Genomic DNA, 13,169 nt, shown 5'->3' with positions numbered 1-13,169 from the left:
TACTAAACTTGCCTTTTAATTAACATAAAGCCCTTCTGTGGTTACATTTCAGTCTTAAAACATGTCGAATATAGTTATGTTAATTCAAAATAGCCTACTTCTTACCTTAGAACAGCTGTTATATTAGTTTCTTTCTGGGTGGGAGTTGGGTGCAGCAGGAGGCGCCGGGTTGGGGTGCAGGAAAGGGGAGGGGGGTGGGCTCTGGGAGGGAGTTTGGGTGCAGGAGGGGATTCTGACCTGGGGAAGAGGATTGGGGTGCAGGAGCAGGGGGGGGGGCTGAGATGCAGGCTCCATCTGGGAGGCACTTACCACAGGTGGCTGGTGGCGCAGCAGGACTCCGGCTGCCTGCTGTAATCCCTCGCCGTTCCTGGAAGCAGCCGGCTGCTGGCATGTCTCTATGCGCCCTGGGGGGAGGGTGACAGCATGTCTCCATGCGCTGCCCGCACCTGCAAGCGCTGCCCCCAGCCAATGGGAGCTACAGGGATGGTGCCGGGGATGGGGGCAGCGTGTGGAGTCGCCTTTCCTCCCCGCCGCCAGGGGCTGCAGAGATGTGCCAGCAGCCAGCCACTACCGGGAGCAACATGGGGCCATGGCATGCAGGCAGCCTGCCTGAGCCCTGCTGTGCCATTGGACTTTTAGCAGCCCGGAGATTGCGATCGACTGGGGGAGGCTCCAGGATTGACTAGTTGATCATGACCGACGGGTTGGTGACCACTGAATTGTATATAATTATGGACTTATTTTTGTGGGCCCCTCCCCTTAGCCCGAGGCCCTGGGCTGCAGCCCCTACAGCCCCTGCATTAATGCGGCCCTGGCTGGGGGCACCAGGCTCACCCTAGACCAAGGGTTGCCAACTTTCTAATAGCAGAAAACCGAACACATTTGCCCTGCCCCTTTCCCGAGCCCCCCCCCCCACACTCCATCCCTCCTCCCTTTGTTGCTCGCTCTCCCCCTCCCTTGCTCACTCTCTTATTTTCACTGCGCTGGGGCAGGGGGTTGAGGTGTGAGCTCCAGCTGAGGGTGCAGGGTCTGGGGTGGGGCTGGGGATGAGGGGTTCGGAGTGCGGGAGGGGCCTCATAGCTGGGGTAGTGGGTTGGGATGCGGGAGGGGATGTGGACTCTGGGAAGGAGTTTGGGTTCAGGGTGCAGCCTCCGGGCAGTGCTTACCTCAGGCGGCTCCTGGGAAGTAGCTGACATGTCCGGCTCCTCGGTGGAGGGGCAGGCAGGGGGCTCTGTGCTCTCTCCCCATCCGCAGACGCTGCCCCCGCAGCTCCCATTGGCTGCGGTGCCTGACCAATGGGAGCTGTGGTGCAGGCAGTCAGGGCAGGGGCAGCGCGCAGATCCCCCATGGCCGCCCCTGCACCTAGGAGCTGGACATGCCGCTGCTTCAGGGAAAAAGAGTTTTTAAACAAAGCTTTAAAGATTTTGTTTAAGCAACATGGGGTACACCATTTTGTTACCAATAATGAAGTCAAGGCTGGGGTCGTGGAGAGGTTTAACAGAACTTTAAAATCAAAGATGTGGAGGTATTTTACTGCCCGTAGCACCTTTCGATACATCAACGTGCTGCGGGCCATCATAGACGGTTACAACAGAAGTTATCACAGAACTATCAGAGGACGCCCGATCAACGTGACACACACTAACATGGTGAGCATGTGGAAAACCGTCTATGGGGATAGTTTTAAAATAAAGGCACCATCAGTGATTTTTAAGAACGGGGATCACGTAAGGGTATCTAAAACGAAGGGTACTTTTGAAAAGGGATATCAGCAAACCTTTACTGATGAAATATTTACCGTATCTGGGGTTTTATTACGAGGACAGTGGCCTGTGTACGCATTAAAAGATTATGGAGAAGAGGAGGTCGCAGGAAGTCTTTTTACCCTGAAGAATTACAAAAAGTAAACCCTAACCAGGACCGCGTTTACAGGGTAGAAAAGATTCTAGTGAAGAAAAGACAGGAAAGAATGAGTATTTTTTGATGAAATGGAGAGGATGGCCTTAAAAATTTAACAGTTGGGTTACAGCGTCTCAAGTTCAAGACTTCTAATAAAGGGAAAAAATGACTGAAGTGAGTTACGTTAACTTGCCCAGCAACTCCTCTGCAGGGGCTTTTCCTCAAAATAGTCTGGCCAACAGGAGGGTTTTATAAAGAGATGGTGGGGGCCCACGAAAGCACCATTTTGGATGGCACAGGTAACGAGGGGTCTATGTGCAAACCCAGACTAATGGCTGGCAGCAGGAAGCTGGATTTTTTGGGGCCTACACAGTGATTTGTTTTTTCAAGAAAAACTGCTGCTGAATGGCGTGGACTTGAAAATTAAACTGACGCATAGCAAAGATGGTTTTTGCCTTGTGAGAGGGAATGCCAACCAGAATTATAAAGTGCATATTACTTCAGTGTCCCTGTTTGTAAAATGGGTGAAAGTGACACCGGGGGTTCGCTTGGAGCATGTGGAAGCTCTAATGACCGCCAGTGCTAAGTACCCGGTAGACTGGGTGGGCATAAAGATGTTTAGCATTCTGGCCGGCAGTTGTCAGTAACCAGGAAAACCTTTTTTTGGGGACAGTTACCCAAGCAGCTCATAATCAGGTTTATCGATAACGACGCCTTCAACGGCAACTATGCTAAAAACCCTTTTACCTTTAAACATTATAACATTAATTTTGTGGCCTTGTATCTGGATGGTGAACGGGCCAGCGAAACCCCTACGACCCGATTTTGAGAATGGAAACTGCATGAGGGAGTACATACAGCTCGTGCAGGCGATTGGGAAATATGTAAAAGACGGATCACTCTTGAATGACCATCGTGAATTTGCCCAGGGTTACACGCTGTACGCCTTCAATCTGACCCTGGACTAGGAGTGCGCTAATCGTTATTCTCTGATTAAAACTGGAAACCTGAGAGTGGAGATTCGGTTTGCAACGGTGCTGCTCTCTACGGTTAACGTGATAGTGTATGGGGTTTTTGATAATATGCTTGAAGTGAACCATAGAAGAAAAATCCTTTTTGACTATATATGATTATGAACACCTGGCAGCTAAGGCGTATTTTATCAAAGGATGCTTCTTTTTTAGATGTTTTTCCTAGTGACTTGCTCCCAAAGAGGTCTGTGAAGACCTTTGGGGCTTATTGTTAACACGCACCCCCATGACTTACCCGGGGAACACTGGCTGGCCCTCTATTTACCAAAGCAGGGGCCGGGCGAGTTCTTTGACTCCTATGGATTTCCCCCAGACAGTAGCTTTTTTGCTAAATCTATTATGACTTTTTAAAATCGTAACTCTAATAATGTTATCATGCGGTTATCATTGTGTGTGTGTGTGTATATATATATATGTGTGTGTGTGTGTGTGTGTATATATATATATATATATATATATATATATATATATATATATTATATTATATTATATTTAAAGCAACATAATAGGGTTTTATCTTTTGATCGCATTTTAAAATTGTGTACCAATGATTTACCAGAAAATGACCGCATGGTGGTGCAGTTTGTAAAAGGGAAAAAGTCAGGCGTGTCCAGAGTCGTTCCAAACATGTTTCAGCATGTCCAGATGTGTTTGTCTTGTTGTGAGTTTAAAGAGGCGCATCAATAAAGCATACGTTGATTTTTGTTCAAGTCTTTTATTTTAAACTGTTAACCAAATGAGCTTTTGTTTTTTAGCAGGTACATTTTTAAAAAGGGGTGATGCTACTTATGGCCTTCGCAGGCTCTAGACCTATTTTTAGTCATTCTAAAAACTCTTTATTGGTAACATGTCCTACAGTGGACATAGGCATATTCAGCTCTGCCAAGTCTTTCATAAAAAAATTCCACCCTTTAGGAGTCCTCTTGTTAGTGAAAGAATAAAAGCCGGTTACCCCTTGACTAAATCGAGCATGTGAGACCCCGCAACCACTCCCCCCCCGGTAAACAAAACTTCCATTATCGGCCCAAGAAGAAACATCTTTATGCTATCTTGAGTTTATTTAACAATATTTTAGCTTTTTTCTTATAGCGAGGATTTACCCCCTCCAATACCTCCCAAATAACAAAGTCTGATGAATTCCTCTCGACTTTGGGAGGTCGAATTTCCTCTTGCTCTTGCTTGGGGAGAAAGAGACTTATTTTAGTATTTTCCACTTCACCCTGCTTAAGCAATACCAGGTATCTTTGCAGGACCCTCTCATAAAGTTTAGTCTTTTCGTCGTCGGACAAATTGTATCTTTGATTAATGTCTTTCATCTCTGAATCCAATTGGGGAGTGGTTGTAGTTCTGATATTTTCTTCACCACTAGAGGCGCATTTTATTTGTTCTAACTGATGGCTAGAAAACAAGGTACAATTTTTTGGCATGGTCCATTATCACTTAATTAAAAGGGCTGACAGTAGAGGGAGTGCAAAGCTCAACAAAGGACCGATAAAGCCCCCGGCCTGTTTTACAATTAGCTTTTTCCTTTTGAGGGATACCCTTTTATCGCTCAGCTTTTTAATAATCCCCCGTTTTCTTTTTAGTACGCTTATTTGTCGGGGTTTTAGAGGAACGTTTCCTTTTAATGTATTGAGCGCTATTTCTGAGATGGTCGCTACCAAGTTGTAAGAAGCCAAGCATAGAATAGCCTTCCTTTGCTGCGGTTTGGCTTTGATGAGGAATCTTAAAAGAGCCAGGTTTCTCTGCACGCACCTAGACATGATTGTCAGGCGGGACACTTTTTAAAAAAGGGGGTTTGATAAAAATAACTATTTTTATGGTTTTTTTTTTAAAGGTGTATACACAGGGTCAGTCTCGGGGGGAAAGGCCTGTTCTTAACCTGAAGGATTCAGGCATTGAAGCATTTAAATCCACCAGCAGGTACCCATAGGGATTTTTGGTAGCGTCCTCAAAAGCCCCCAGAAAGAATTGTGTTTTACCAGGGTACATTTGCTGGGCCAAAGTGGTTATTTGCAGTTTTTTTTTTTTTTTAAAGAACCATATACTTAGTATTTAAATTAATCGTTCGGGTTTTTTCCCCTGAGAAAACCGTTTTGCACAATGTACATAATACTTAGGTTCCTGTGGTGAACGTATTTGGTAAAGTCTTTCTCAATTTCACCGCTTTCAGAAGCAGACTCCATTAGATCGTCTATAATAACCATATTATAAGCATATCAAAGCACAAGCACGCAACATCCCCCCGGCCAAACAAGAAAACATTTAAAAAACCCTTTCAAAATAGCCAACGGCATGAGACCTATACATGAACAGAGACGGAGACGGAGGGTGGGACATAAATCTTAAATGGGGTGTAGAAACCTGTCAAAATACATGGTGATGAATACTATCAAGGTTATACTACTGCTGTGAAATCAACTGGAAAGTGTCTTCTCTGCCTCTGTTGGTCTACACTGAAGATGACAACCTACTATTTTTATCAGTTTCTCTCTTAATGCTATTACCTAAATGGGAACGGAGGTACAAAGTGCTCCAGGTCACACAAGAAGTCTATGCAGTGCAGTCCCAGTGCAGGGCATGGTACCCACATTGTCTGAATCCCAGGCTAGTTCCCTAACCACTAGACCATCCCCCTCACCTAAAACTGAATTGGCTGGGAATCAAACCGAGGTCAACTGCTTGACAGACAGCTGTACTCATCACAGTACCACCAGCACTCCAGTTCTTCCAGTAGTTCAAGAGGCAGAGGTCTATGCAGTGGATCTAGAAATTCCAACCCTGTTGATGATGATTTTTCTCTGTTTTTGTCCCAGTGATCTACCTACTAGTGGTACCTCTTCTCTGTTCCTTAGAGCATGAACAGCAAGACCTGAAGAGGAAGAAATTTATGCAAAGAGGCAGCAGGACTGGGAAGGAGAACAGGTCTCAATGTGTGCTCTGCTCAAACTGACTGATGCACCTTATGGTGCCTGCCATAGTGAGAGAGTCGGGAATGTAGAGATTTTAGCTCTAGAGAGGGAGGGGAAAAGTGGCAGGCTATGTCATGGAGATTTGTTACTGATGATATTAATATCTAGTTCTTATATAGTGCAGACCATCATTGGTCAGAATAAGAGTTGGGTGAGTCTCTTCATGCCACCACATCTCAATGGAATTCTGATGTGTTTTGGTCTCATATTTACTCCTGGAACTGTGTTCTGGTTAGTTCTATTAAATATTAGAGCACTGACTTGACAAAACACTAGTAAATGTAGAATACGGACGAATCCTGCAAGGACAAAGATGAACTGGATGATGTAAACTGTCTCTAACTGGCCCTGAGCCTAGTTGTTGATCACCTTTAAGATTCAGCTCCTCCAGAGGCTATTTTTAACTACAGTGATAGGTGTTTGTAATTAGAACCTCATCAGTGCTTTTTTACTTGAATGGTACCTTACAGTATGTATTAACTACCTATGCTAAACAGTCTGTTCCACCTCGCATTTTGCTGTGACACTGGGACTTCCTTTCCCAGACCTGAAGAAGATCTCTGTGTGGCTCGAAACTTATCTCTCTCACCAACAGAAGTTGGTCCATTAAAATGTATCACCTCAGACACCTTGTCTATTTAAACATCTGTAAGAAGCAAAGCTAAAAAGGTTATGAGGAGGGTGGGAGGAAGGGACTGCTATGAGAATTAAGCTGCCTTGTCTCCACTTTGAAGTTTAATTAAAACAAGTTGGTGGAGAAATCATCTAACTTTTAAATAACTGAAGAATTTATCCTTTAGATACTTAGAGACTTTAAAGGAGATAAAAGTTGGACAGGAAAGACAATGTCTTCTATGCCTTCTACTCACTGAACGTCCATTGAAGGGCTTGCTGGACTGGGTGCAATTAAATTTAACTGAGGCCACTTTACCTAGCTTCCTTTTCCTCATACATAAATATGTAGGCCCAGAGCCACAAAGGGACTTAGACGTTGCAATGCTGAGTGTCCCAACACCCAACTTTTAGGTGCCTAGAAAAATTACTGGAACAACAATGTGATCCACATAGCTGGAGTTAGGTGCCCAGGTTCCCCATAAGTTGAATGGTGAGAGAGGTGCCTAAGAGCAGGATCCACAAAAGCCAGCATGTTAGGAACCCACCTAAGTCAATAGCAGATGCTAATGAGAGAGGTGTGTCCTAAACCATGCTCCTCTCACAGAGTTTGGTGCCTAAGTCTGGGATGCAGGGAGGCCCTTATCTCTGCTAACGAGCCACAGCCAAACACCCCTCTTCTGGAGCCAGGTGGCTTAGGCGCCTAAGTTGTTTCTTGCAAGGTGGAGTTATGTGTTGACTAACTTCATGAAGCAGCAGCAACTGCCTCCCTTATACCTTTAGCCCAGTGGTAGAGTACCCACATGGGATGTAGGAGACCCCTGCTTCAAGTCTCCTGTATCCCTGATGAGAAGAAGGGATCTGAACGGGGGTTTATTACCTCTCAGGTAAGTGTCCCAGCCATTGGACTACTAGATATTCTCATGTGAATCTTTTTCCATCGCTCTTGTTAAAGTTGTTCCACTTTAATTAAATGTTAATTGGGCCAGAGAAAATGAGAAGCATTCTATAGGCCAGTAGCTAGGGAATTTACCGGAGAGGTAGAGTACCCCTGTTCAAATCCCTTCTCATCAAGCAGAGGACAAACTTGAAACAGGAGGTCTCCCACATTCTGGGTGAGTACCATAACCACTGGACTAAAGGTTATAAAGGAAGTCCCTGTCTTCCTTCTCTTCCCCCCACCCCGATGTTTTTGTGTGAAGTTAGGCAGCCTCTGAGCATGCCTTCCAGATTGGACCCTACAGCAAGATTGGCAGAGGTATGCCTACCCTCCCATGCTTTGTGGATTGACCTGGGGTTTAGGTGGGAGATAGATGTCCAGGTGCCTGAGGCAGCAGTGCACATGCCCAAAGGCAAAAACATAGGTGTCTAGGGAACGATTACTGCAAAAACTTAGGCACCTAGTGAGTTTAGGCACCTATAGGGTTAGGCGATAACTGAGTGGAGATTTTTTGGATTACAGTGTCACCTAAAACTGGGATTTTAGGCACCTAAATTCCTTTGTAGTATATTCCTTTAGACCCTGGAATGTATCTATCTCAGGGCCTGGTGCTGTGAGGTGCTGAGTGTCTACTAAGAGGTGCTGAGCACCTTTAGCTCCCATTGAATTTCTGTACTCTTCCATAGAGTCTTCTTGGAGAAATAAGATAGATAAGACCTGAATTCCTAATGTGTAAAATAAGCAAAAAACAAAACAAAAACCCCTTACCCTTAAAAAGACTCCCAAACCTTTCAGGCTTTTTCATATACTATAAAGAAGCAAAAACAGGTGCAAGCTCAATTTTTTTCCTTTGCAGTTCAACAGAGGCTGATGATATCCATGAGAATTGCTGGTGTTCAGCATCTTTCAGGTTCAGTCTGTAAAGTAGGGTGGAGGTGCTCAGCTACATTAGGAATTCAGGTCTTTTCTGTCTTTCTTTTCCTGGAAGATTCTATGGAAGACTAGAGAACTAGTGAGATTATGACATCACAAGTAGCAGTGTACTGAAACCTGAGCAAATGAGAGGGGAAAGAATAAGGGCAACACATTATCATTCCAATGACTTAAAAATGCTTTCAGGAAGAGGTTGTCCAAGCAGTCACCCAACAATCCTGAAAGCCCCGGTTTCAACCTACCCTTCACCATCCAAGAAAACTGGGACATCCTAGATAAAGAAAATAATCTTGTCAGTTGGGGAAGGAGTTCTACACTGAGAATAAAAAAATAAAATAAAAAATTAGAAACAACCATTAACATATTTTCACATTTAAAACATGCAGCTTTATTCATGAAGAATACCCTTTTAAGTGAATGAAACATTGAATCACACTGTGTATTATTTATGTATTAATATTTACATTATGATCATTAGGTTTCATAGTTAACAACTGAAATAAAGGGGAAATTCACACTCATTGAGCTATTTTTTTTCTTCAAGAAACCTGGTATTGATAACACTGCATTGATTTGTATTCAGAAGGTTATCATCACAATTGGAAGAAATTAAATCTCTGTAGAAAAGCAGGGATCCCCAAAATCTGCAGGTACAACCTAAATCCTTAAGACACAGAAATTCCCACATGTGGATTTCCAGTGCCCTTGCTTTTACTTTGAGGATACCAGTAAATACTATCATTTATATGTAGATTTTATTTGACATTGAAATGGTAGAAATACACATATGTAGGCATGTACACAAATATACAAAAGGATACAAATTTGGCCTCTGTTAAAGTTATTCAAATTGTTTTCTGTCAAGACCCAAAAATGCCAGAGCATTGCCAGCTTTGAGTTTATCCTGTAAAAGAATGTATATTTTTATAGCGAACCTTACAAATGTTGTGTATGTTAACACCCAAGATATGGAAACAGGATTCTGTTAATAATGTTTCTGGAAATCTCTTTCCATGGAATTACCTGCTGGAGGAGGCCTGGGATGCGGGAGCCGTGAAATGATCTTACGAGGATTCCCCTGTATCAATCTATGGGGGTGGGTGCAGAGAGTTTTCCCTAACTGTCCCACAAAATGAGACCTGCTTCCACTCTCGGGACCGGGTAAATTCCTACAGAGCTGAACAGATTCCAAGAGATCCACAAGGCTCTGTGTCTCCATATTGGCTTTGGGGTCCCCACCCTTGTCCCCTTGGCTGCACAATTCCACACTGCCATATTGTTCACTCTTCATTTCCTGATTCACTATGGAGTATATTGTAGAAGCTTGCTGCATAGCTCACAGCTTTCCTAAGCCGTTTAGGCTCCAATTCAGCAGTCTATCCCTATTCAACAAAGCACTTAAGCACATACTTAAAGTCATATCTAAGTCAAGCACGTGCATGTGCTTTCAGTGCTGTGGGGAACCGGTTCTTAAAGACTAAGGGGCTGATCCCTTACCCTCTGAAGTTAATGGAAAACTCTCATTGACTTCTTAGGGCCTTGGATCAGGCCCTAAAAATGGAAGCTTAAAAACTGAAATAAAAAAATGTAAAGAATTTTACCTTTAGTCCATTATCAAACGCTTCCATAGAATCAATCAGTTTTCCAGGTTCTAGTTCCCCTAGTGGAAAAGGGTAATCTGTTCCCAAAAGAACTTTGTCCTGCAAACAGAGAAACAAATTGGGCATTTCATAAAAAAGCTGCACATCCTCTGTGGGGTTCTTAAAAACAGTAAAATGATGAGTATATGCCGCACAGATTTTCTATGATATCTATGTTTCAATCATCTTTAAGATTCTAAGTTTTGTTTTCTAAAAAAACCCCAAAAAGAACACTTCCCAAGGTTTCCTGTATTTTGTACAAATTTGAATGAACAGATTTTTGTATAGAAGGGGGAGATTGACTGAACCCAAGAATGATGATTTTAAAGGCTAGCTATGCTTGGGTGTATTTTCATCTTGATACATGGAAAGTTCAAAATGTAAATCCTTGGCATATGGAAAGACCATATATTCCTTTGCAGGAATGTGTTGAACAATGAAACCCTTCCTAGTTTGGTTAACTAAAGTAATCTGATATTGCCTTGAAATGTATAAAACAAAGTATCCAACACTCATCTTCTTTGGGTTCTGACCTGGGTTGACTACAATACAGTGATTCATAACGGGGTCATGACCAGTTCTTGCCTGTAAAGGGGAAAAGATGGTATGTAAAGAACATCTGAAAACCTAGTTTTATTTCTGCTTGATTTTCCCATTATAAATCCATATCTTGTATACCTTGAAAGATTCTGCGGTAATTGGAAAACTAATGGAATTAGGACATTGTAAGAGACCAGAGACTAAAAGCTGTGCAATTGAGAGGGGGAGAGAATTTTAAGCTGTTTAAAACACCTTTTTGATCAGATGGTTTCCCCAGTTTGCTCTATATGTAGTCCACACAAATTCTACCAAGTGAAAACTTACTGCCTTCCTTGGCTTGGTATTATTCATATAAAGGAACTAAAATGAACATTATAAAGTGCAGCCCAAACCTTCACCCTGGGTTTGGCTGCTCCCAGGATGCCTTTTAAGAATCTGGTCAGTTTACATCTTGGGTATTCTAAAAAAGAGAGCACCGTTCCCACCTTCCTTATTCTTGGTTGAGCCATCTGCAGAAATGAGTCAGAAAAACACACACATTTTCCAGCAGGATCAGCTCCTGTTAACAGTACAGTGTCAGGCAAAAACTGACAACTTGTTGCACATCTATTTAACTCTGATGTCTAAAGAACAGTTGAGAGCAAAATGTAAAAAGAGCCAACTTTTCTGTCTCTTCAAGTACGGTAAGAGAGCTTATATACATGCATCTCTAAGAAGCCAGAAGTCCTCCAGAGACTACCAGATTTGATATTCCAGGATGGATACACACACACACACACACAGAGGTCTGGGAAACTTAGGCTATGTTTACACTATGGACCTTACAGCGGCATAGCTGTATCACTGCAGCTGCGCCATTGTAAGGGCTCCTGTGTAGCCACTCTATGCCGTCAGGAGAAAGCTCTCCCGCTGGCATAATTAAACCACCCCTAACAAGCAGCGGTAGCTATGTTGGCAGGAGAGTGTCTCCCGCCGATATAGCACTGTCCATACCATACCTGTGCTTTTGTCGGTCAGGGGAGTGGTTTTTTTCATACCCTGACCAACAAAAATTTTACCGACAAAAGTGCTAGTGTAGACATAGCCTTCGAGTGTCACTGTTCAATACAAGGTGGAACAGATTTTTTTAGCATAAGCAGTTAACACATATCAGGGGACCATTCAATGTGAAGTGACTCATTAACACCCCTCCAGTCATAGAGAGGAAAGGAGGTGGGAGGGAAGCAGCTGTGTGTGTGTGTGTGTTGTTAGTGGGTTACAGATTGTTGTAATAAGATTGGCTTAGCAGTGACACTCTGAATTACTTTCCCAGACCTGAAAAAGAACTCTGTGTAAGCTCAAAAGCTTGTCTCTCTCACCAACAGAAGTTGGCCCAATAAAAGATATTACCACACCGACCTTGTCTCTCTAATGTCCTGGGGTCAACATGTTTACAACAACACTGCATACATTTTTAGAGTCAGAGTTTAGAGCCAGAAAGGACCACTAGATCATTTAGTCTGACCTCCTGTATGTCACAGGACATCAGCACCACCCAGCATCTGCATACTAAATCCAACAACCACAACTTTTGAATGCTTGGGGTTGGCAGTACTAAAACAAAGTGATGAAGCATGTTCTCAGGTGCTTTAGGATAGGATTTATTTTGTTTATTTGCCAAATGCTGCTTATTTTTTCTGTCTCCAGTAGGTGTCACCCTGGGGTCTCTGAAAGAATCTATACAAGAAGATATAGGAAAGTGTAGAATCTGCAAATTGGTTGTATTTTGTATGTGTACATCTGCTTCACTACAAAAACCTTGGGGTCAGATTAGAATAGGAGAATGTATACCTTTTTTGTCTGCTAATACAATTTCTGAGAACAGTTTACATGAGAAACGTATTAGGGTCTGTGTATTTAAACACCTCAGGATGCTACTTGATTTACAGAATCTTTACTGATATTGGGACATTTTCTGCTCCAGAATACACACTTGGGAGAGAAACGTCGTTTCTTCTGTGTGCAGCATAAGATACTGCACAATATTATTAGATGGATTTATTTGGAAAGGAGAATGAAATTCAATTTAGTATGTCAGATAAGCTCAACCAATCTAGGGAGATTCTTACATTTTTATTTAAGGTTCCTTATGTGGGCCAGAGCAGAAGAAAGTCTGACACCCTGGTTTTTGTTCCTCTCTCACTAGAATCTCTGGTGTAAACTATCCCAATTTAGTTTTTGTTGTTAGTTTCCTCTGATTTAAAGTAGTTTACAGTTGATCACGCTATTGCCAATGAACTGAGCTGATGAACTGCAGATAAATAAGGACCTCTGGGAATATTGTGGCTCTGCCACTGATTTGCTGAATGGCTTTGGACAACTCAGCTTCTCTGTGCTTCGGTTTTATCGCCATCTATAAAATGGTGACTGTAATGCCTATTCACAGCCACCTCCCTCCCAGAAGTATAGTGAGGATTCGTTAGTTAATGTTTGTAAAGCACTTGCAGATGTATGGGACTCTAAGTCTTAACATGTTATTTATTAATTATCTAAGAGTATGGCCTAAATCCTTTTTCCCATTGAGGATTTGTAGTTTGACATATGAATAGATCCACTTAATATT

At 42.8% G+C, this 13,169-nt stretch overlaps 1 protein-coding gene across 3 annotated transcripts in view; it reads right to left on the bottom strand.

Annotated features, from left to right (window-relative positions):
• Window positions 1–9,125: 9,125 nt before the first annotated feature.
• The window catches only part of ACMSD (aminocarboxymuconate semialdehyde decarboxylase), a 49,580-nt gene continuing 45,536 nt past the window's right edge, over window positions 9,126–13,169 (bottom strand). For all 3 annotated transcript variants that reach the window (XM_024198919.1, XM_024198910.1, XM_024198928.1), the window contains exons 9-10: window positions 9,989–10,087; window positions 9,126–9,291 (exon numbers count right to left, since the gene is read on the bottom strand). In XM_024198919.1, the coding sequence (XP_024054687.1) occupies window positions 9,229–9,291; window positions 9,989–10,087 (162 nt within the window). In that variant the 3' untranslated portion in view covers window positions 9,126–9,228. The remainder of the gene's footprint in view (window positions 9,292–9,988; window positions 10,088–13,169) is intronic.

The sequence above is a fragment of the Terrapene carolina genome, unplaced genomic scaffold (assembly GCF_002925995.2).
Source record: "Terrapene carolina triunguis isolate 2854851 unplaced genomic scaffold, T_m_triunguis-2.0 Scaffold62, whole genome shotgun sequence".
In the NCBI taxonomy this organism is placed as follows: Eukaryota; Metazoa; Chordata; order Testudines; family Emydidae; genus Terrapene; species Terrapene triunguis.
The sequence above is the reverse complement of the archived record's forward strand: the minus strand, read 5'-3'. Positions and strand labels throughout refer to the sequence as shown.